At 52.4% G+C, this 24,229-nt stretch overlaps 1 protein-coding gene across 1 annotated transcript; it reads left to right on the top strand.

The window, feature by feature from the left end:
- Positions 1–22,387, top strand: ISM2 (isthmin 2). The gene is made up of 6 exons (XM_005561901.5): positions 1–164; positions 11,654–11,896; positions 13,525–13,870; positions 18,052–18,192; positions 18,449–18,529; positions 20,639–22,387. Exons 1-6 carry the CDS (start codon positions 24–26, stop codon positions 21,154–21,156), a joined length of 1,470 nt encoding a protein of 489 aa, XP_005561958.3. The 5' UTR covers positions 1–23; the 3' UTR covers positions 21,157–22,387.
- Positions 22,388–24,229: the final 1,842 nt, after the last annotated feature.

Here is a 24,229-nt window from a genome sequence, read left to right as displayed (position 1 = left end):
AGAGCGGCCTCGGGACCGAGACGATGCGTGCGCTCCGCGACCGAGCCGGGCTGCTCCTCTGCGTGCTGCTGCTGGTGGCGCTGCTGGCCGTGGCGCGAGGGCTCCCCACGAGGAAGCCGGGGCGCGGCGGACCCGGGCCTGGGAACCGCACGAGGCTGGCGGAGGTGAGGGGCGGCGGCACCGGGCTGCGGCGCGGGCGGTCCCTCCTCCCCGACCCGCCGGCTCTAGCCGTGCGGGAAGCGGGACCGGGACATACACAGGCTGCGACCCCCCGAGGGAGAGAGAGGGGCCAGGGCCGGCCGGAAGCTCCCGGACACCGAGCGCTGGCCAGGTGCGCCGGACCTCGGGGCTCCCACTCCCTGCGCATGGCCGCGAGACCGGCTGCTGCGGACCAGCCGGGGGACAAGTTTGACTTCTGTGCGGAGTGAGGTGGCCGACCCTCCGCGGTGGCCAGGCTTCCTCGCCCTGAGCGAACCTTGCCTGCAGCCTCCTGTCCAGGTGCTCGCTGGCTTGGAGGGGAGTCCCGCCGGTGCGAGGAAGCTGGCGCTTTGCGGAGTGGCGGGCGGGCCGGGGCCGCTGAGGTTCAGACGGTCAGGTGAGCCCCTTCCATGAGACAAGCGGAGGCACAGTGGGGCTCTCCAGCTACTGGCAGGGGTGGCCAGCCCGAGACTGGCGCTGTCGTCGTGGACTGTGGGTGGGCGTTGGGGTATAAAACAGTAATGAGATGGAAGAGTGGTGTTGGCCATGGAGAGGAGCCATGGTCTGTCAAACCCCGTGTCTTCCAGTCACTGAGGGGTCTACAGTCCAGCTTATTGTCCCCTGGAATGCAGCGGACGTTCATTCCCATGGGCACAAAGACAGCCAGACTTGTATTAGGGTCTGCAGGAGCAGGCCTGTGTGGCAGGTGGCCTTCGGTCTTGGGTCCTGGGTCCTTCCATCTACTGAGCTGTGGGAGGCCAGAATAGTTCTTCCCATCTTGCCATTTTTCCTTCCTTCCTTCCTTCCTTCCTTCCTTCCTTCCTTCCTTCCTTCCTTCCTTCCTTCCCTTGTTTCCCTTCCTTCCCTTCCTTCCTTCCTTTTCTCTCTCTCTCTCTCTTTTTTTTTTTTTTTTTTTTTCCAGACAGGGTCTGTCTTTGTCACCCAGGCTGGAGTGCGGTGATGTGATCATAGCTCACTGTAGCCTCAACCTCCCAGACTCAATCGATCCTGCAGCTTCAGCCTCTTAGGTACCTGGGACTAGAGGCATGCACCACCACACCTGGCTAATCTTTTTGGTTTTTATTTTGTAGAGATGATGTCTCACTCTGCCTCCCAGGCTGGTCTTGAACTTCTGGGCTCAAGCAATCCTCCTGCCTCAGCCTCCCAAAGTGCTGGTATTTCTGGCGTGAGCCATGGTGCCCGGCTATTCTTCCTTTTTTTTTTTTTTTTTTTTTTTTTGAGACAGAACCTCACTCTATCGCCCAGGCTGGAGTGCAGTGGCACGATCTTGGCTCACTGCAACTTCTGTCACCCGGGTTCAAGCTATTCTCCTGCCTCAGTCTCCTGAGTAGCTGAGATAACAGGCGCCTGCCCCCGTGCCTGGCTAATTTTTGTATTTTTAGTAGAGATGGGGTTTCACATCTTGGCCAGGCTGGTCTTGAGCTCCTGACCTCATGATCCACCTGCCTCAGCCTCCCAAAGTCTGGAATTACAGGCGTGAGCCACCATGCCCGGCCGAATTTTTTTTTTTTTTTTTTTTTTTTTTTTTTTTTTTTGACATGGAGTCTTGCTTGATCTTGGCTCACTGCATCCTCCACTTCCCAAGTTCAAGTGATTTTCCTGTCTCAGCCTCCCAAGTAGCAGGGATTATGGATGCCTGCCACCACGCCCAGCTAATTTTTGTATTTTTTCAGTAGAGATGGGGTTTCACCGTGTTGACCAGGCTGGTCTGAAACTCCTGACCTCAAGTGATTCATCTGCCTTGGCCTCCCAAAGTGCTGGGCTTACAGGCATGAGCCACCACGCCTGACTTCCCCATGACATTTTAATACCACAGATATATTGTCTGTTTATGTATTATGGCCCTTTGGAATGTCACAAACCATTGTAATATCTTAAGACTTTTTGGTCTCTCACAAGATCTGCTTATTGCCCCTATTGAAAATGCATCCTTTAGGCCGGGCGCAGTGGCTCAAGCCTGTAATCCCAGCGCTTTGGGAGGCCGAGACGGGCGGATCACGAGGTCAGGAGATCGAGACCATCCTAGCTAACCCAGTGAAACCCCGTCTCTACTAAAAAAATACAAAAAACCAGCCGGGCGAGGTGGCGGGCGCCTGTAGTCCCAGCTACTTGGGAGGATGAGGCAGGGGAATGGCGTAAACCCAGGAGGCGGAGCTTGCAGTGAGCTGAGATCCGGCCACTGCACTCCAGCCTGGGCGACAGAGCGAGACTCTGTCTCAAAAAAAAAAAAAAAAAGAAAGAAAATGCATCCTTTAGACCGGCTCTTCTCAGCCTCAGCACCCTTGTCATTTTGGGCCATATAATTATTTGTGGTAGGGGCTGTTGTCTTACGCATTATAGAATGTTTAGAAGCATTCCTGGCCTCTACCCACTAGGTGCCTGTAGCACTCGCTTCCCCACCAGGACCAGACACTCCATGTGCTTCCTGTAGGACACCCCATCCCCACTGCCCATAGTGGAGAATGACTGTTGTAGACAGATGAGGCCTCTCGCCAGTCCCTCCTCCCACAGAGAGATGACAGTGATAATAAAATTAACTAAATTGGCATTGTTTCTGCTCACTTGGCATGAATACTTTCTATTTTAGTACTTACTGCTTTGTATTGTAATTATTTTTAGCATGTTTGCCAAATCTTCCCCTAACAAGAACAACCTAGAGGATGAGTTATTTCAGAGCCAAAATCATCTCCTCAGCTCCAGTACAAAGCCTGGCAGAGTCATCAAAAACATGTGAAAACAAATTAGTGTCACAATGAAAAAGCAGAGCTTGGAGTCTAGGGCTTGGAGTTCTGATCCCAGTGGGTCATGAATGCACGTGTGACTCACCTCGGATGATTTCTCACATTTAAAAAGAGGGGCCTGCGCGGTGGCTCACACCTGTAATCCCAGCACTTTGGGAGGCCAAGGGGGGAGAATTGCTTGAGCCCAGGAGTTCAAGACCAGCCTGAGCAACATGGCGAAAACCCATCTCTACCCCCACAAAAATACAAAAATTAGCCGAGCGTGATGGTGCGCCCCTGTAGTCTCAGCTACTCAGGAGGCTGAGGTGGGAGGATCTCCTGAGCCCAGGAGGCGGAGGTTGCAGTGAGATGAGATGGTGCCACTGCACTCCAGCCTGGGTGACAAAGCAAGACCCTTTTTCAAAAATAAATAAATAAAATGAAAAAAGAGAGCCAAGAGAGCCTAAGTCGTCGTTGTGGTCCTGTCCAGTTCTGACATCGTTCCATGAGTCTGCATGATTTGTGTTAAAGCTGTCTATGGCAAAGGTGTTAGTTTAAGGAGTCATGTTGAGAGAATGCAGATTGCTATTCTAGGGACTTGGGTGGTGTGTCACAAATAACTGACCAGGCTGGGCGCAGTGGCTCACACGTGTAATCTCAGCACTTTAGGAGGCTGAGGAGGGTGGATCACTTGAGATCAGGAGTTCAAGACCAGCCTGGCCAACATGGTGAAACCCCGTCTCTACTAAAAATACAAAAATTAGCCGGGCATGGTTGAGGGCACCTGTAATCCCAGGTAATCGGGAGGCTGAGGCAGGAGAATTGCTTGAACCCAGGAGGCAGAGGTCACAGTGAGCTGAGATTGTGCCACTGCACTCCAGCCTGGGAGACAGAGTGAGTCTCCGTCTCAAAAATAAAAAAAAAAAATTAAACAAAGAAAAAGAAATAACTGACCAGCCCAAAGACCTTAATGAAGAAGCTAAAGAACATCAGACCCCTGGATCTAAAAGTAAAGGTTGCTGAAAGGGTAGTGAGCATTCTCTGGGCCTTACAGAGTCCATATGAATTTCTTAACATGAGAATATTTCATTGTTACACTACTTTGACATGGGCATTATCTCCATTTTCCAGATGAAAAAATTGAGGCACAGAAAAGTTAAGCCTAGCCAGGAGCCAGGTCTGTCATTAGAAGGAGCTACGCTGGGGACCTTATTGTACAGCTTTGCATGTCATGCTCCAGTCTGCTCATCTGAAGTCTTGAAAAGAATCATTAGGCTGGGTGCCGTGGCTCACGCCTATAATCCCAGCACTTTGGGAGGCCGAGGCGGGTGGATCACCTGAGGTCAGCAGTTCGAGACCAGCTGGCCAACATGGAGAAACCCCATCTCTACTAAAAATACAAAAATTAGCCAGGCGTGGTGGTGGGTGCCTGTAATCCCAGCTACTTGGGAGGCTGAGGCAGGATATCACTTGAACCCAGGGGGCGGAGGTTGCAGTAAGCTGAGATCATGCCACTGCACTCCAGCCTGGGCGACAGAGCGAGACTCCCTCTCAAAAAAAAAAAAAATCATTAGCCTTGTGAACAAAATGTGGCCCCCGCCTCTCTGGGCAGGTCTGTTGCTGAGCCTCAGTTTACTCCCACAGTAAAATAAGAACCCGTTCTGTCAGATGCAGTACTGGATGAAAAAGCACCAGACATGCGGATAGTGTAAAAAGAGGCTGGGGGCCAGGCGCAGTGTTTCATAACTGTAATCTCAGCACTTTGGGAAGCCAACGCAGGTGGATCACTTGAGCTCAGGAGTTCAAGATCAGCCTGGGCAACATGGAGAAACCCTGTCTCTACTAAAAATACAAAAATTAGCCAAACATGATGGCACGCACCTGTATTCCCAGCTACTGGGGGCTGAGGTGGGAGAATCGCTTAAGCCCAGGAGTTTGAGTCTGCAGTGAGCCATGATTGATTGTACCACTACACTCCAGCCTGGGTGACAGAGTGAGACCCTGTCTTCTTTGTTGAGATGAAATTTCGCTCTTGTTGCCCCGGCTGGAGAGCAATGGCGCAGTCTTGGCTCACTGCAACCTCTGCCTCCCAGGTTCAAGCAATTCTCCTGCCTCAGCCTTGCTGAGTAGCTGGGATTACAGGCATGTGCCACCATGCCTGGCTAATTTTGTACTTTTAGTAGCCCTGTTGGTCAGGCTGGTCTTGAACTCCCGACCTCAGATGATCTGTCCCCTTCGGCCTCCCAAAGTTCTGGGATTACAGGTGCGAGCCACCGCGTCTGGCCAACCCCGTCTTCAAATACATAAATTAATTAAATTAAAGAGGCTGGGCCAAGCCAGGCATGGTGGTGCATGCCTATAGTGCTAGCTAGTTGGAGGGTGGGTGGGAGGATCACTAGGAGTTTGAGGCTGCACTGAGCTATGAACGCACCACTGTACTCATCCTGGGCAACGGAGCAAGACCCTGTCTTAAAAAAAAAAAAAAAAAAAGGCTGGGGCCAGTTTGTTGAGTGCTGGTCAGGCACAGAGTGACCCAGCTCTGTCCTGGGTATTTTCTGTTCTAGTTAGGATGAGAACACCACTCAAATAGCCGCCATGTGTGTTCCTTGTCTTGTTATCATTTTAGAGATGAGGAAACTGACAGCAGGCCCAATAACTAACCCAAGGTTAGTATGTGGTGAACCGGGATCCCCACTCAGTTTTGCTTAATTCCAGAGCCCCTGGGCACCTAAACCTGGCACCCACCACGTCCCTGGCAGGCAAGGGAAGACCTTGGCATGGGAGAAAGAAGAGCTGGGGACTTGGTGCCACAAAGGGGTTGAGGGGGTAGAATTAGGCAAGAGAGGCTGGGCGTGGTGGCTCACGCCTGTAATCCCAGCACTTTGGAAGGCCCAGGTAGGAGGATTACTTGAGACCAGGAGGTCACAGCTCCTGTAACCTATGATTGCACCAGTGCTCTCCAGCCTGGGCTACAGAGTGAGACTCTGTCTTTATTAAAAAAAAAAAAAAAAAAAAGGCTGGGCGGTGGATCACACCTGTACTAGCACTTTAGGAGGCCAAGGCAGGTGGATCACCTGAGGTCAGGAGTTCGAGACCAGCCTGGCCAACATGGTGAAACCCCCATCTCTACTAAAAAGAAAAAAAATTAGCAGGGCTTAGTGGCAGGTGCCTGTGATCCCAGCTACTTGGGAGGCTGAGGCATGAGAATCACTTGAACCCAGGAGGTGAGGTTGCAGTGAGCCGAGATTGTGCCACTGCAACCCCAGCCTGGGTGACAGAGTGAGACTCCATCTCAAAAAAAAAAAAAAAAAAAAAAAAAAAAAAGCCAGGCGCGGTGGCTTATGCCTGTAATCCCAGCACTTTGGGAAGCCAAGGTGGAGGTCAGGAGTTGGAGACCAGCCTAGCCAACATAGTGAAACCCTGTCTCTACTAAAAATACAAAAAAAAAAAAAAATTAGCTGGGCATGGTGGCAGCCACCTGTAATCCCAGCTACTTGGGAGGCTAAAACAGGAGAATTGCTTGAGCTGGGGAGGCAGAGGTTGCAGTGAGCCGAGGTCGTGCCACTGCACTCCAGCCTGAGCTGCAGAGTGAGACCCTATCTCTATTTAAAAATAAACAAGCAAACAAACAAACAGAGGAGAACTGAGAGAGGACTGCTGTTCCAGTCTGCAAGGACTGGCCCACCTGAGGCGGGATGGGGGTGGTTCATGCTGCCGCAGCAGGGGTTAAATGGCCGTGAAAGAAGCAATTGTTGAGGGTATGGGCTGAGACAGAACTAAGGGCAGAGGAAGGAGCCTGGGGTCCCTGAGATAGCTGAGGCAGTGTCATGCACATGGTGGGCGTGCCTGCCCAGCACTTCAGTCCTGGTCCGTTGTCCAGCCAGTTGCCTGGAAGCAGGGGCTGGATTGTAGGAGAGGTACAAGGTCTCACCTGCCAGGTGTGTGGCAATGAGAAGGATGTATTTCCTAAAGGCTGACTTTATTTGGTTGCAGGGTCTTTCTAGCCCAATCAGTGAGTGAGTGCCCGGGAGAACTAGAACCTAGGTCTGCGTGGTGCCAAGCCTGTGGCCTCAACTGCTAGCCTTCTGCAGCTGACCGCCTCCCTGGACCTCAACTATGGCCTTCCTTATACCTCCAGACCATTCTGTCTCTAAAGGGTTGGAAACCCCAGGGAGGGAGAGAGGGAAAGACAGGAATGGGGCCTGGAAGCTTGGCTGCTCAGAGGCCCCAGGCAATTCTCCAGCCTCTCCAATCTCAGTCTCAGGATGTTATGAGGATTAAAGGGAAGGATGGATGTGGAGAGTTGAACATCCTGTATAGTGTTTTGTTCATCCAGCACATTCAGCACTGCAAAGCAGCAGGCAGCAAACCAGAAGGTGCAGCCACTGCCTGGAGTTAGCAAAGCACAAGGCTTAAGAGCACAGACTCCAGCCAGACCACTGACATCAAATCCCACTCTGCCAGCCCCTAGCTGTGTGACTCCAGGCAAGTTACTTTACCTCTCTGATCCTTGGCTGTATTGTCTATGAAGTGATGATGATGCTCATAGCTACCTAAAGTGTTGTTGTGAGAATCCAGTGAGTCTGTACATATAGGGTGATCGGCAAAACTGGCTACTTTTTTTTGGTTTACTTTTCTTTCTCTTTCTTTTTTTATTGCCTTTACCTTGGAAAGCCAGCTGGCCTTGTTTTTTGTGGGGCCCAGTACCGAATGAAAACATGGGGTTTCTTGGCTGGGCACGGTGGCTCACACCTGTAATCCCAGCACTCTGGGAGGCTGAGGCGGGCAGATCATGAAATCAGGAGATCGAGACCAGCCTGGCTAACACGGTGAAACCCCGTCTCTACTAGAAATACAAAAAATTAACTGGGCGTGGTGGTGGGCGCCTGTAGTCCCAGCTACTCAGGAGGCTGAGGCAGGAGAATGGCATGAACCCGGGAGGTGGAGCTTGCAGTGAGCCGAGATCACGCCACTGCACTACAGCCTGGGCTACTCAGTGGGACTCCGTCTCCAAAAAAAAAAAAAAAAAAAAAAGAATAGTACTTACCAATCAGGAAGGTAGTTGAGGGAGAATGAAATCCAGCCCTATTCCTCTGCCTGTGGCTGAAGAGGCCTGACTACAGAGGCAATTGCTGTTGTATGCGGGGTCTCAGGCCTGGCTAAAGAGGCAATTGCTGTTGTGTGCTGGGTCTCCAGCACCTCCCGCCAGCATGACTTAGTGTGCAGCCTGGCTGTCTGTGGCTGGCCCCGGGCTTCAGCAGCTAGGGCTACGGGACCTGCATTTGGTGACTGAATTTAATGATCCAAAACAAGTTTCTGGCCCCTGAGGCACAAAGGAGAAGGGAGAACGGGGAACTGTGAAGGGGCTGAAACAGGTTGGCAGGCGGGCTCGTGCAATGCAGTAAGGGTCTGTGGGGATCGGGACTCTGTCGTGTTAACTGGAAACATATGGGTCAGGGGCTGCCTGGCCAAGCCTGGGAAAGTAAGCTTAGGGGTGAGAGAGAGAGAGAGAACTGGTGAAGATGTGCCTCAGGATGTATCTCTATTTGGGCAGTGACACCACCCCCCAAAAGAATGGCCTTGTGTGTTTGGACATGCATGCAACTCCACATGTAAGCTTAGAAGATGGAGAGAGGTGATCTTGTGAGATAGGGCTAGAGTGCTTCAGCAACCAGGAGCCTCAGAATTCCCCTCAGAATGTCGTGAGAATACACCTGCCGAGTGATTTTGCAGCAGTGTTCGGGGGATCTGAATGAGGTGTAAAGAACTGGCACATTGCCTGGCAAGGGGGGTGCCCCTGATGGCTCCTGTCTGCCTTCTGAGTACCATCTATTGCCACCTCTGGGTAACGTTCTTTGCGTGCTCACCACCTACAAGATACTATTCTAATTCAACGAGCCTATGAGACAGGCGCTGGTGTTTCCCTAAATTACAAAGGAAGGAACTAAGGCAGATTCAGTAACCTGCCTGAGGTCACGCAGCTAGTAGGTGTATACGTTGGGATTGAACCCGGTCATGTGGACTCCAGCCTGAACTCATTTCCACCACATTCAGCTGAGATGATGAAAGTGGAACTGCTCTGTGAAGACAGAAGGTGGTGGCCCACGAGGGGTTACTGTCCCCAGTGTCTGTCCACGCATGCATGGTGTGTACCAGTGCGCAGGTGTTGAGATCAGGCCAGGCTGAGCTGAATCCTAGTTCTCTTATTGTAACCTTTAAGACCTTACGTAAGTCCCCTACCCTCCCTGAGCCTCCATAGCCTCATTTTTAACATAAAGATGATCACACTCGCCCCTCAGGGTTGCTGGTGTTCATTTGTTTACGTGGCAGTGATTTCTTGAGCTCCTATAATGTATCAGGCACAGTGCTCAGCACAGTATCCCACAGTGAACAAAGCAGACAAAATTCGTGTCTGCACAGAACTTACCTTCGAGTTGGAAAAAGTGACAGATGGTACAGAAATTGCGTAGGAAGGCCTGGTGTGTAAGATGTGCCCAGAGGTTGGCTATGGGCTGGGCCTCTGGATGCCCGGCCCTGATCCCTCAGCCCTGCTGGGAGCTGTACGTGGCTCACTTGAAGTGCCTGGAGAGCAGATCCTCCCTTCTAGCCCCAGAGCCTTTAACCCAGGACTGCTGGAGTTGCCAGATAAATCCCCAGCTCTGTCCCTGCTCGAGGGGTATCAGAGGAGCCTGGGGGAATTGGCTGCAGATGCCCATCAAGGTTGCTGCTTGACTGCATCCTTGACTGTCACCTCCCCTTCCCTGTCTCGCTTCCCTACCCTCTTCTGGCATCTCCTGGGGCCACTTTCCAATGTCCCCAGATGCGAACCACTGCATAACCACTGTACCACCTGCCACAGGCAGGCCCAGCCACCATCAGGCTAGGGTGTCCCGATCAGCCAAAAGGCTGCACAACCCTGAACACCTGCTGCTCTGAGACTGCCTGTCTCTATGCCCCGGAGACTGCAGACAGTGGAGATGCCGAACAAAGCCACAGGCACAGTTAGGCCTTTGGTGGAATTGTGGGTGGGAGCTGCCAAGAAGCCAGCACTCGGGGATGCTCCAGGCCTCCCTCATTGGTCAGTGAAGGGGCTGAGTTGTTGCATTACTCACCGTTCCACCTTGCACTCATCCACCCTGCTGTCTAGACTAGAGGACTTTGACTCAGCAAGAGACTCCAGGCTGGGGCTGAGATGGGCCCACGGCTGCCCTGGGACCAGGCGTTTATTGCAGGGTCCCTGGAGCCAGATGTTTGGACACCGCAGAAGGGGAGGGGAGAGAGGGAGAGACAGAGGATTCTGAATCTCTTTCCAAACTTTCAAGAAGAAAAAGTCAGTGACAGTGAGAAACTAGGCTGATTAAGCCCCTGATTTTTGAAGGGGATGCAATACTATCACTTTATAGCACGCAGGTTAAGGGAATGGGCTTTAGGCCCAGACTGCCTGGTTTAAATCCTGGCTTTATTGCTAAATGTCTGTGCAACTTCAGGCAGGTTACTTGCCCTCTCTGTGCCTTAGTTTCCATTGTAAGACAGGCATGACCATGAGGATGTAAGACAGGGAGGATGAAATGAGTGACGAAGTGTTTAGAATAGTACCTGGTGTGCAGTAAATGCTGTGGAAATGTTTGATAAATAAAATTCTCACAGTCCTTGCAGGGAAGAATGATTATCCTCAATCTGCAGACGAGGATATTGTCAAGTTGAAGAAGTTAGTAACAGGCAGAGCTGGGATTTGAACCCAAGCTTTTCTGGCTCTCAGAACCAGTGTTTGTCAGCCATACCATACTGCCCAGGGTATGAGACGGGAGGGGTGGCAATGGTGTGGCCTGAGTGAAGCAGGGTCCACAGGTGCCAGGCCCCGGAGACTTATAAGGCAGCTGTGGGAGGTGCTCCTTCTGCCCTGGCATAGAGACCTGGGCAGTGGCTATAGCCTGGAGGCAAGTGGCAGCCACTGAGCCCCTAGTGCTCCACTGTCTGGGCAGATGAATGCTGGAACAGGAGTCAGAGATGACATGGATCTGCTTTTCCCTTACCATCTGATCTGAAGCAAGGACTGTCCCGGTGAGGACACCATGGCCAGTGGCTGTTGGAAGGGATGAACTGGCTGAGTCAGCCATGCCAGTAGCCTGGAGTACAAACAGGAGCCAGGCCCCAGGCAGGCAGGCGGAGGAAGGTAACTGTGGTCAGAGGCACCGAGGAACGCAGCCCTCATGTGGATGGCCTGGGCGGGGCTGAGTGGACAGGAGCCGGCTGAAGGGAAAGGCCAAGGCCTGCTGCCCACTCCCCGATAGGACCAGGCGCATCCCTGAGGGCCTTTCTGCTCTGGCCTGTGAGGGCCCTGGGGAGTGGGAGGCACATTGTCTGCAAAGGGCACCATTCTCTGAAACAACTGTCTCCCCTTCTTGGGCCTCCGTTTCTTCATCTGTGAAATGACCCTCCTTTTCTTGCCTCACACTGGCATCTGCTATGGAAGTGCTTTGTGGACATAGTCCACTGTCTGACCAGCTACACCCTCCCTTACCCATTGAGGGCCTTAAGGCAGGTGGTGTGAAGATTTTACATGACAGAGACACACTCCAGAGAGGTGTAAATCACAGGGTGAGTTTATGACCCAGTCAGACCCCAGGGCTCCTGGGTCTGCCTGGCCAGCCTTTTCTGGGTCCCCATGGGGTGAGCCCTGACCTGTTACCTCACCTTCCCCTTCTCTCCCTCAGGCCTCAGCCTCCCCAGATCCTAGGCCTCTGAGGGAAGAGGAGGAGGCACCACTGCTCCCCAGAACCCGCCTGCAGGCAGAGCCACACCAACATGGACACCGGACTGTCACTGAGCCAGCAGCCCTGACCCCAGGCAATGCCACCCCTCCCAGGACCCCAGAGGTTACTCCCTTGCTGCTGGAACTGCAGACGCTGCCAGGATCGGCCAACACAACCTTGAGTACCCCTAACCCTGATATCCAGGTGAGAACTGCAGAAGGGCCAGCAGCTCCTGCAGACACCCAGAGAGGAGCAGGGCTGATAAGGTGGGCTCAGGGTACCCTGCATCCTGGACTCTGTGGAGGGTGGGGCTGCTGTGTGGGGTGAGGGCAGGCTCCCCATGCTCTCCCTGTGGTGTAGGGGACAGAGTACCTGCCCCTCTAGTTTCTAGCTATGGGCCTTGGGCAAGTCTTTTGACTCTTTGAGCCTTTGTTCTCTAGACCATGGCAAGAGACAAACAGTACCAACCTAGCAGGGCTGTGTGAGCACCAGTGAGTGGGAAATGCTTTGTAGGCTACAAGGGATCCCAGGAATCTAAGGAGGCCTCCTGGAAAAGACCTGCATGTCTGATCCCCTAAAGAAGGGGTTCAGTATGGAATGGAGTGGGCTGGTGGCATGGGGTACAGCCACCTGAAGGGCTTTATAGGAGAGGAAATGAGAGCAGCTGGCAGAATTATAGTTTCAGGCTCCACTGCCTGGGGTGAGTCCTTCATGATAATAATCCTGCATGTTTGTGTAGCAGCTACGGTTTACAAAACACTTTCGTCAGAAGGGGAAAAAAGTATAAAACACAATTCTAAAATTATTTGAAAGTGTCTGTCTTCTTTTCTCTACTTACCTACACATACACACACACACATACAGACACAAAAAAAAAACTGGAAGGTTTTCTGCCAGTGATAGAATATAGGTGACTTTCTTTTTTCTTTGTTTTTTTTTTTTTTTTTGAGATGGAGTCTCACTCTGTTACACAGGCTGGAATGCAATGGCATGATCTCAGCTCACTGCATCCTCTGCCTCCTGGGTTCAAGAAGTTTTCCTGCCTCAGGCTCCCAAGTAGCTGGGTGCACCACCACACCCGGCTAATTATTGTATTTTTAGTAGAGACGGGGTTTCACCATGTTGGCCAGGCTGGTCTCGAACTCTTGACCTCGTCATCTGCCCACCTCGGCCTCCCAAAGTGCTGGGATTACAGGCATGAGCCACCGAGCCCAGCCAGAATATAGGCGATTTTCATTTTCTTCTTTATAGTTTGCTGGTTTTTTCCAAATTTTGTTCAGTGAACCTGATGTTACTTTATTGAATAGCCAAAAATAATGTTTCCGAAGTTCAGTTTCACATAAATGATTTTATTTTACTTATTTCCCATCCATAATGTGGTGCAAGAGAGCTCCTCCGAGGGCTGCTGTGTCGGCAGCGCTCAGCTTCCAGCCCTACCATGAGGAATTGGAGGCTCAGAACTGCCCAGGCCCAGCAGCTGCATGCTGGCAGAGCCGGGATTCAAAGCCAGCTTCTCTTAAGCTAGTGAGTGTCAACCCTGGCACGTGTTAGAACCACCATACCTGGCCCCAGCCCAGACCAGTTCAGTCCATACCTGGTGTCTGGGAATTAGGAGTCCCCAGGTGATTCTAATGCACCTCCAGGCCGTAAGCTGTGATTCTTGTGCCCTAAGAGGCCAGGAAGGTTAGCCAAGAATGTCAGCCAGTAGAAGACAGCTGGTTTGAAGGAAAGATTGGGCCTCTCGCCTCTGACCCTGACCCCATCATCCCCCCTCTCCTTGGAATGCAGCTTTAAGACCTCCCTCACTGGCTGGCCTGGCCTGTCTCCTGCAGGTGAACATCGAGGTGGTGGAGGACCCCCAGGCCCAGGTGGAGATAGACCTGTTGGCTGAGCCCAGCGATACCCCGCCCAAGGATACCCTTAGCTGGCTGCCCGACCTCTGGTCCTTCCTCTGGGGAGACTACAAAGGAGATAAAAAAGACAGGGCCCCAGGGGAGAAGAGGGAGGAAAAGGAGGAAGACGAGGATTATCCTTCAGAGGAAATCGAGGGTGAGGACCAAGAGGACAAAGAGGCAGATGAGGAAGAGGAGGTGTTCTGGTTCAATGGAACTACAGACAACTGGGACCAGGGCTGGCTGGCCCCCGGGAATTGGGTCCTCAAGGATTCTGTCAGCTACGGTGAGCACCCCCATCTTGGCATCCCCAGGTACTGAGTGGAAATGGGGGTGGGGGAGAGGGTGGAGGCTTCCCAGGCAAGACCATCTGAGGAAGCCAGGAGCCTAGGCCTTGTTCAAACACCATCATCAACTCAGAAGTAACATTGCCAATAGCTTGCGGAGTTTTTCCTTTTTTTTTTTTTAAATTTTTTTATTTGAGATCAAGTCTTGCTCTGTTACCCAGGCTGGAGTGCAGTGGCATGATCATGGTTCACTGCAGCCTCAAACTCCTGGGCTCAAGCGATCCTCCCACCTTAGCCCCGGAATAGCTGGAACCACAGGTGCATACCACCAGGGCAGCCTAATTTTTAAATTTTTAGTAGAGATGAGGTCTCCCTACGTTGCACAGGCTGGTCTCAAACTCCTGGGCTCAAGCAGTTCTCCCACCTCGACTGCCCAAAGTACTAGGATTACAGGCATGAGCCACTGTGCCCAGCCTGTTTTTTTTTTCTTTTTTTCTAAACAACATTTGACTGTCACAAAAATCCCTGATATCCTCTAAGCAAAAGACATATGTTACTATTATATTTATTTACATCTGTGAGTTTCCAAGGATTGAGAAATTATAAATTCCATCACTCACGACTGACCTTATTTTCAGATTGTGTGTGTGACTTTGACTCCTAGCTGTGTTGCTTACCAGCTGAGTGACCTTGGGAAACATTCTTCAACTCTCTGTGCCTCAGATCCTTCCTCTATAGACTGGGGAATGGTATAATCTTTTTTTTTTTTTTTTTTTTTGAGACAGAGTCTTGCTCTGTTGCCCAGGTTGGAGTGCCGTGGCACAATCTCAGCTCACTGCAATCTCCGCCTCCCAGGTTCAAGCAATTCTCCTGCCTCAGCCTTCTAAGTAGCTGGGATTACAGGTGTGTGCCACCACGCCCAGTTAATTTTTGTATTTTTAGTAGAGACGGGGTTTCACCATGTTGATCAGGCTGGCTCAAACTCCTGATCTCGTGATCCACCTGCCTCGGCCTCCCAGAGTGCTGGGATGACAGGCGTGAGCCACCGTGCCCTGCTGGTATAATTTTGTTGTTGTTGTTGTTGTTGTTGAGACAGAGTCTCACTCTGTCACCCAGGCTGGAGTGCAGTGGCCGGATCTCAACTCACCGCAAGCTCCGCCTCCCGGGTTTATGCCATTCTCCTGCCTCAGCCTCCCGAGTAGCTGACACTACAGGTGCCCGCCACCTCGCCCGGCTAGTTTTTTGTATTTTTTTAGTAGAGACGGGGTTTCACCGTGTTAGCCAGGATGGTCTCGATCTCCTGACCTCGTGATCCGGCTGGTATAATCTTTACTACATGGAGTTGGCTGTAGAGAGTACTGAGTTAAGACATATACAGTACCACCATGGAGTAAAGAATGTATTGACTATTTTTATTATTTTTGTTAGAAAAAGACGTAACAACAGCACAAACTGTTCAGAAAATATTACCTTAAGCCTACCAGCCTCTCATGATGACAGATTTTTTTTTTTTTATTTTTTCGAGGTGGAGTCTCACTCTGTTGCCCAGGTTGGAGTGCAGTGGCACAATCTCGGCACACTGCAACCTCTGCCTCCCTGGTTCAAACGATTCTGGTGCCTCAGCCTCCCAAGTAGCTGGGATTACAGGTGTGGACCACCATGCCTGGCTAATTTTTGTAGTTTTAGTAGGGACAGGGTTTCACCAACTTGGCCAGGCTGGTCTCGAACTCCTGACCTCAAGTGATCTGCCCACCTCAGCCTCCCAAAGTGCTGGAATTACAGGTGTGAGCCACCCTGCACCCGGCCATGATGATGATTTTTATTTTTGCATGTTGTGGTTCAGGTTTCCTCTGGGTGCAGACGTGTTTTATGCATAGTTGCAGCCATTTCCCTTGGAGCCCTGGTATCTTGTCAACGGACAGAGGTGCCTATGATTAAGACTAGGTTGTGACAGGCTCTTCCCAGTTCACTAAAATAATGTAAACTCACAGAAAATTTCCATGATTGGCCGGGCACGGTGGCTTATGCCTTGTAATCCCAGCACTTTGGGAGGCCAAGGCAGGTGGACTGCTTGAGCTCAGGAGTTCATGACCAGCCTGGGCAACATGTTGAAACCCTGTCTCTACAAAAAGCACAAAAATTAGTTGGGCATAGTGGCGCCTGCCTGTAGGCCCAGCTACTCTGGAGGCTGAAGCAGAAGGATCACTTGAACCTGGGAGGTCAAGGCTGCGGTGAGCCGTGATTACACCACTGCACTCCAGCCTGGGTGACAGAGTGAGACCCTGTCTCTAAAAAATACAACAACAGGCTGGGCGTGGTGGCTCACGCCTGTAATCCCAGCACTTTGGGAGGCCGAGACGGGCGGATCACGAGGTCAGGAGATCGAGACCATCCTGGCTAACACGGTGAAACCCCGTCTCTACTAAAAAATACAAAAAACTAGCCGGGCGAGGTGGCGGGCGCCTATAGTCCCAGCTACTCGGGAAGCTGAGGCAGGAGAATGGCGTGAACCCGGGAGGCGGAGCTTGCAGTGAGCTGAGATCCGGCCACCGCACTCCAGCCTGGGTGACAGAGCGAGACTCCGTCTCAAAAAAAAAACAAAAAAACAAAAAAAAACAAACAAAAAAAAACAACAAAAAAGGAAAAATTTCCATGTTTTTCAGCTTTTCTCCCATTAATTTTCCTTAAACTCTTGGCGCCAGTGCTGGCCTGTCTGTGAAGTGTGGAACCAGCTCTCAGTATTTTGGGGGTTTCACAGAAAGCACTGGGTCTCAGGCCCTGCACAGCCTGAGGATATGGGCCCAGCCACAGTGTATTTCAGCTCCCTCAGATCAGAAGTGGGTCCCTATTATGGGTAACAGGGAAATTCTTTTTTTTTTTTTTTTTTTTTTTGAGACAGAGTCTCACTGTGTGTGGAGTGAGACACAGTGGCTGTGGCTGGAGTGCAGTGGCATGATCACAGCTCACTGCTGCCCCAACCTCCCTGGCTCAGATGATCCTCCTGCCTCAGCCTCAGCAGCTTTTTAAAAATTTTTTGTAGAAGTGGGGTTTTGCCATATTTCCCAGGCTGGTCTCGAGCTCCTGAGTTTAAGCGATCTGTCTGCCTCAGCCTCCTGAAGTGCTGGGATTACAGGCATGAGCCACCATGCCCAGCCTGGAAAATTATTAAATATCTCCAGTTCAAGGGAAATATTGTCATCCTTGGTTTTGATTGACATAAAAACTATAGCTCAGGCCAGGTGGGTGGCTCACACCTGTAATCCCAGCATTTTGGAAGGCTGAGGCTGGAGGATCGCTTGAGCCCAGAAGTTCAAGACCAGCCTGGGCAACATGGCGAAACCCTGTCTCTACAAAAAATTTTAAAATTAGCCAGGCTTAGCCGGGTGCAGTGGCTCACACCTGTAATCCCAGTACTTTGGGAGGCGGAGGCAGGCGGATCACTTGAGGTCAGGAGTTTGAGACCAGCCTGGCCAACACGGTGAAACTCCATCTCTACTAAAAATTAGCTGGGCATGGTGGTGCACGCCTGTAATTTCAGCTACATGGGAGGCTGAGGCAGGAGAATCACTTGACCCTGGGAGGCAGAAGTACAGTGAGCTAAAATTGTGCCACTGCACTCCAGCCTGGGTGACAGAGTGAGACTCTGTCTCAAAAAAAGAAAAAATTAGCGAGGCTTAGTGGCACGTGCCTGTAGTCTCAGTTACTAGGGAGGCTGAGGTGGGAGGATTGTTGAGCCCAGGAAGTCAAGGCTGCAGTGGGCTATGATCCCACCATTACACTCCAGCCTGGGCAACAGGGTAAGACCCTGACACAAGAAACAAGTAAAAAATCTATAGCTCAGAGATGTAGAGGGACTTGCCCAAGGTCACACCAATAGTGGTCAGATGGCTCCCAGCCCGAGGTATCCTTTCCTGTTTATTGCTGTGTTGGCACAGAATAGGTGACTAGGGCTTATACTGTCTCTTCAGGGCCACCTGATACATTTGCACAGATTGTTCATGGCAGAAGGGTACCCAGTCGAGGGAGCAGGTGGAACTGAAATCCAGCCCAGCTTCATTTGTGAGGCTGGAAGCCCTGGCGTGGGCTGCATCCACCTGAGGAAAGGGTGCCCTGTGCTGATTTGTACCGATTTGCCCTGTGGGCTGTGTGCACTCACTCCCAGCTCCCTGTCTTCACCCAGACTATGAGCCTCAGGAGGAGTGGGGTCCCTGGTCCCCCTGCAGAGGGAACTGTAGCATTGGCAACCAGCAGAGGACTCGGCCCTGTGGCTTAGGCTGTGTTGTCACCCAGACCCGTACCTGTGACCTGCCCAACTGTCCTGGTGAGAGGAGCCCCTACCCCTGCATAGGAGTGGCTGGTGTGGCTTAGGCTGGAGGCTTGGTCCCCTGGGAATGTGAGTGGGCTTGGGAGACGGGATGCAGGAAGCTCACAAGCATGGTGGTCCTGCCTTGTCCCAGGCCTATTTTGGCTGCTGTGGGTACCGAGAGCCTTCTGAGGTTGGGGGGGGGGCGGTTTCCCCCATCGGGGCACTGAGGTGCCCTGCGGAGCCACCAGCCTGGCCTCCTTTCTTCCCAAAGGCACTGAGGACAAGGACACCTTGGGCCTCCTTGAGGAGTGGCAGCTCCTAGCCCGCAATGCTACGGACATGCCTGACCAAGGTGAGTGGGGAGCTAGGCTTGCCCCCTGGTGGTCTGGAGGACATGCTCTCAGGGGAGGGTGGGGTATTATTCCACGGCAGGAACCTGGCCTCTCTCGACGAGGCGGAGAGCACAGCTTCCATCTGGAAGGCTTGCTTCCCCAACAGGGGGCCCTGGCATTTCTGAGCCAGCCCATTGGCCTTTCCTAGGCTGGTATTTCTACTGGGAAGGTCTTAATGGGAGCAGCAGAGCTTAGAGATCATCTGGTGGGGCATATCCTATCCTCCCTGGCAGCAGGATGGGGTGGGTACGTTCTGACTTCCATTCCTTGGTCACCCTTGGAGGCTCCTGGGCAGACTCTGTCTGGGGAGGAGGATACAGTGCAGTCAGAAATGGGTCAGCGTTCAGAACTCCAGCACTGCTCCTCCAGGCAGCTGGGCGTGGGCCAGGCTTCCAGCTGCACACTCTGAGTCTGTGTCTCTTGGTCTCACTTGCACCCTACAAGGAAGGCAGGGAGACCCACCTTGCAGATAAGGCTTGCACTCAGCACAGCAAGAGCCTACTGAGCCCGCATCATGTGCCTGGCCACGGTGCTGGGGCAGGGGATGTCAGCAGCCTGAGGCCTAGTCCCTGTTCTCAAGGAGCTCAGGTCCCATGAGGGAAAGACACACATAACCCATGTGAGCCCTGCACTGCAAAGAAGGCCGTAAAGATTTGGGAGCAGAAAGAAAGGAGCAATTTGTTTCCCAGAGCAGGGGTGGGCCTGGGAAATGCGTGTCTCTTCCCCTCTCCCGTGGTCCCGTTTCCCAGGCTCCTCTTTCACTTCCAGTCAAAACCCAAATCCCAGCATCTGGATCCTGGGCAAGGTTGCAGTCCCTTGGGGATGTCCAGGGCCTCAAACTATCAAAATCAGTGCCCCAGTGTCCGGGGCTGGACAGCTCATCCCATTAGGTTGAGGGCACAGAAGGGAAACGAGAAACAAGACCCAGCAGTTAACAGCACCCACTCAGGCAGATTCTGGGGAGTGGGAGCAAGGTTCTGCGCATTCCCTCATGGCCAGCTCCCCAAGGCCATTTTTCTTCTGTCTGCTGTTCCTTGGTGACTGCAGTGTTTTCCCCTTCCCTGCTCGCTGCAGGGCTCTGGTGAGCGTGGGGGGCATCTCTTTCTGGTTTATGAAGGCTCCTGGCCTCTGCTGTGCTGTGCCGTGGGGACCAGGTGAAACGGTGAGATAGAGTCTTGCTCTGTCACCCAGGCTGGAGTGCAGTGGTGCGATCGCGGCTCACCGCAACCTCCACTTCCTGGGTTCAAGTGATTCTCGTGTCTCTGCCTCCCAAGTAGCTGGGATTACGGGCATGCACCACCACGCCTGGCTAATTTTTGTATTTTTTTGTAGAGACGGGACTTCACCATGTTGGCCAGGCTGGTCTCGAACTCCTACCTCCTGCCTTGGCCTCCCAAAGTGCTGAGATTACAGGCGTGAGCCATCGTGCCTGGCTCCTCAGCTCTTCTATTTAAGAGAACCTCAGACAGTTGTACTTTAGCCTCAGATTTTTGTTGAGGGATATAATTTATTTTAAAATTAAATAAAAATATAGTTTTTTTTAAAAAGGCCACATTTCCCGAGATGGAGATGGGGAGGATAGCAGCATAGACAGAGGGGGCCACAGGAGGCCAAAGCAGCCAAGTGACTCACCCCAGGCCAGACCGCCTGAGAAAGGCAGCGTTCAGAACAAGAATGGGCCAGTGTCTAAAATACTGAAACCTTCTTACCAGTTGGTTAAAAGTTGCTGTCCCTGTCTCCACCCACCCCAGATCCTTTTCCAAGATCTCAGGATCTTTCCCATCATTCAGCACCTAAAGATGTGACACTGGCACTGCAGAGGACCTCTGGGTCACTGCTCCAGCCCCTTGGCCCGTGTCTGTTCTGAGCAAGAGCTTTTTGCTTCAGGTTGTCTGGGTGGTGTGGGGTAGCCTCTCTCTGTTCCCAAGGCCCTACCAAGCCACACCTTTGCACCAGCTGGAGCCTGGGCCTTCTCTCCCCATGCACTGGCCCTTAATCAGTCCCCACCCAACACCGGCCTAGCTAGCTCTCTCACCGGCTTCCCTCTTGCACTTTGTGGCCCTCTGCAGATGTGGACTACTGTGAGAAGTGGCTGAACTGCAAGAGCGACTTCCTAACCAAATACCTGAGCCAGATGCTGCGGGACCTGCCCAGCTGCCCGTGTGCCTACCCACTGGAGGCCAGGGACAGCCCTGTGAGCCTGCAGGACGAGCATCAGGGCCGCAGCTTCCGGTGGAGGGACGCCAGCAGCCCTCGCGAGCGCCTGGACATCTACCAGCCCACGGCGCGCTTCTGCCTGCGCTCCATGCTGTCTAGGAACAGCAGCACGCTGGCCGCCCAGCACTGCTGCTATGATGACGACAGCCGGCTGCTGACCCGTGGCAAGGGCGCCGGCATGCCCGACCTCATCAGTACCGACTTCTCACCTGAGCTGCACTTCAAGTTTGATACGACGCCCTGGATCCTGTGCAAGGGGGACTGGAGCCGCCTCCACGCTATGCTCCCCCCCAACAACGGCCGGGCCTGCACCAACAACCCCCCGGAGGAGGAGTACCTGGCACAGTTGCAGGAGGCCAAGGAGTACTAGTAACGGGGCTGCTGAACAGACATTGCAGGCAGAGGGCAGGCGGCTGCGGCTGCTGCTGCTGCTGCTGCTGCTGCTGCACGGGAGAACTTTCCTGGGAGGGCCCTCACCCCGCCCCTGCCCAGACAGGGTGAGGAAAGGGCTCCCTCAGCGAGGTCGGTCCGAGGCTGCGTGCCTTCTGCAAGTGACCCCGAGGCAGATATCTCAGTGGGGTTAGTGAGAAGGTTGAAGGGTATGTAGGGCCCAGGGTGGGTGTCCCTGGGAGTCCTGGAAATGTGCATACGTGCCTGTGTCTGCCAGGGCCTCCCTCTGCTGCCTGCTGGGAGCCTGGCCACTCATTTTTCTCCTCCTTGGGAGCTGGACTCTTCTGCCCTGGCTCTGCACATAGGTGTAAGCCAGCAGCTCCAGAAACATCCCGATTCTCGGGATCTGCCATGAGTGTCTCACACCCGCCCCTGGTGGCCAGCAGAGGAAGTGCCACTCTTCTCATGGGCATAGCCACCCTTTGCCAGGGGGGCATGCAGCCCGGGTGGCCACTCCTCCTTATCTCTGGGTGGTGCACATGCCCTTCTTTCCCCACTCCCTGACATGAGCCACTGCACAGGAGGCTATCTGTAGCCCCAAGCTGCCTTTCTGTTGGACACCACTTTAGTCTCGGGCTGCAAGCCATCCCAGCTGAGGTGAAGTGGACTCCAGGCAGGAAATGGCTTGCCCAGTTCCAGTCCCTTTCCTTTGCTCAGCCCTCTCTGTTCTGCTGATCGTAGGGATGTGCAGGGCTGGGAGCTGGCACTCCCCGAGTGGGGAGGTGACAGCTTGTCACAGTAGCCAGGCTTGGGTGGGTTCAGCACTGGCTCAGGACCGTGTGTCACACATCTATAGTAAACCAGTTCTCTGGGAGGGAAAAAAAAGCCCTGATTTGTTGCATTTGGGCAGTTTCTATGGTGTAAATTCTCCCAGCAGTGGCCCATGTCATACTCCCAGCATCGCTGAATGCACTGAACTCAGAGTTGGGAAGAGATGCACATAATCACTCTCCTGGTACACCTCATACCTCTTCCCTGCCTCCCCATCCCTGTAGCTACACTTGCTTGCCTTCTATGGGGTTGAAATGTTGAAGTCTCAACTGTCTCTGTTCACAAGAGCCACCAAAAGGTAGGGGACTTCCGTCCTAGCCCCTAGATGGCCGCCCTGAAGCTCTCTGGGATCCTCAACAATAAAGCACCTTATTTTCAAATTCTGCCTGATGAAGATTTTTGGGCCCTGGCAGAGCGGAGGAGTGTAAGGAACCCTTGCTTATGGTCCAAGTCAAGCTCCCTTGGGTGTGCTTGTAATTTACCTAACCCACAGCAGGCTTCTTTTCATTTCCTGGACCAGCTGGGCAGGCAGAGCTTGTGGCATGTAGGGGTTAGACTGTAAATATCAGTTATCCTTATTCACACTGCCTTGGAGATGGGCGAGGAGCTGGCTGGACCTCAGGGGCACATTCACTCTGAGCTTTGTCAGAGAGGTAAATCACGTTTACTGCACCAGGAAGTCATTTGCTGTGAGGGGATCCAACAAAGACTTGCCCAAAGAACTACAGCTGTAAGATGAGACGTGGATCTGTGCTCTGCCTCAGTTGGCACCCCAACTAGACACTCCACTGTCACTCCTGACATGTGGGGAAGGACAGGGATGTGTCAGGAAGCACAGTAAAGGAAGATGGGTCCAGAGCCGCCACTGGAGACAATCGGAGAGTCAGACATTTCCAATGACGATCACTCCCAGAGGTGAGTATATTAGCCTGTCCTGAACCATAGTCTAAAAATACTGTATCTGCAACTAGAAATACGAGAGGGTTAGAGAGGGCAGTGTTTCGGGCCACCAGATGGGAGCCATGCTCACTCCCTTTCTCTTGTCTAAGGAATTCAATAAGATTAATTATTATTATTATTTTGAGACAGAGCCTCCATCTGTTGCCCAGGCTGGAGTGCAGTCGCGATCTCGGCTCACTATAACCTCCGCCTCCCAGTCTCAAGTGATCCTCTCACCTCAGCCTCCTAAGTAGCTGGGACCACAGGCCCACACCAGCACACCTGGCTATTTTTTTTTTTTTTTTTTTTTTTTGTATTTTTGGTAGGGACGGGGTTTCTCCCTGTTCCCCAGGCTGGTCTCAAACACCTGAGCTCAAGCAGCCCACTTGCCTTGGCCTCCTAAAGTGCTGGGATTACAGGCATGAGCCACTGCACCCAGCTTGAAGCTAATTATTTTTCAGCAGAAACTTTTAAAAGTAACAAGACAGAGTAATCCCAGAGTCTGCTTTCTAATGAAACTGCTAATTCCCCTCCTTTCTAATATAACTCACCTTGCCTCTTAAACATACTGTCTTAATCTGTATCTAATGGTTTTCTATCATTCATACTGAATTTAGCCAACCCCATTTTAAATCTGTACGTTTAAAGTGGCATGCTAAATTGCTACCATGTCAGGCCACAGATGAGAGAAGCTAAACAAAAGGGGCTGGGGAGTGGGTCGGCTATGAAATTATGTTTATTCAAGCAATGCAAAGGAGAAAGACACTGCACAGGTGGTGACTGGCTTTAGGAGCACCTGTGTGTGAGGAGCAGCGCCAACGGCGGGAGCAGTGAGCCTGATGAAGGGAGGGTTTCCAGAGCAGCTGGTATCAGAGCCCAGAGGAAGCCCATGAAACCAGAGAGGGTCCCTCCACTCCGTTCTTTTCTGGTGTCAGTCACATCACTGGCTTGACTAGCTGTTCTTCCTGTCCCCAACACCAGGAGTTCATCCGTGGTCATGAATCCAGCATGAATACCACTGACTATTTCTACCTTAACAGCTACCCCAGCAACCAAGATGGTTTTGCCCAATTTTTCCCCCTCTGGTTTGCCTCACAAACGGCCCTAGGCTAGGCAAGGCTGGTCAGATTGAATTCTTCCTAGAGTTTTAGGTAACCAACAGTAGGAGTCTGCTGACCTCTGTCTCTTGGAAGACAGAATGATTAGATCCTTAGTCGCAAAAGGGACACAAATGTGCTGCTGTGCCTCCCTCTTTACAATGAAGTTTGCTTCACATGTTGAGG

This window comes from Macaca fascicularis, chromosome 7 (assembly GCF_037993035.2).
Source record: "Macaca fascicularis isolate 582-1 chromosome 7, T2T-MFA8v1.1".
Taxonomy (NCBI): domain Eukaryota; kingdom Metazoa; phylum Chordata; class Mammalia; order Primates; family Cercopithecidae; genus Macaca; species Macaca fascicularis.
The sequence above is the reverse complement of the archived record's forward strand: the minus strand, read 5'-3'. Positions and strand labels throughout refer to the sequence as shown.

Coding starts and splice junctions, on each gene's coding strand:
- ISM2 (XM_005561901.5), top strand. CDS start 24: ATGCGTGCGCTCCGCGACCGAGCCGGGCTGCTCCTCTGCGTGCTGCTG. Junction 13,871..18,051: donor CAAGGATTCTGTCAGCTACG/GTGAGCACCCCC, acceptor GTCTTCACCCAG/ACTATGAGCCTCAGGAGGAG. Junction 18,530..20,638: donor TACGGACATGCCTGACCAAG/GTGAGTGGGGAG, acceptor GGCCCTCTGCAG/ATGTGGACTACTGTGAGAAG.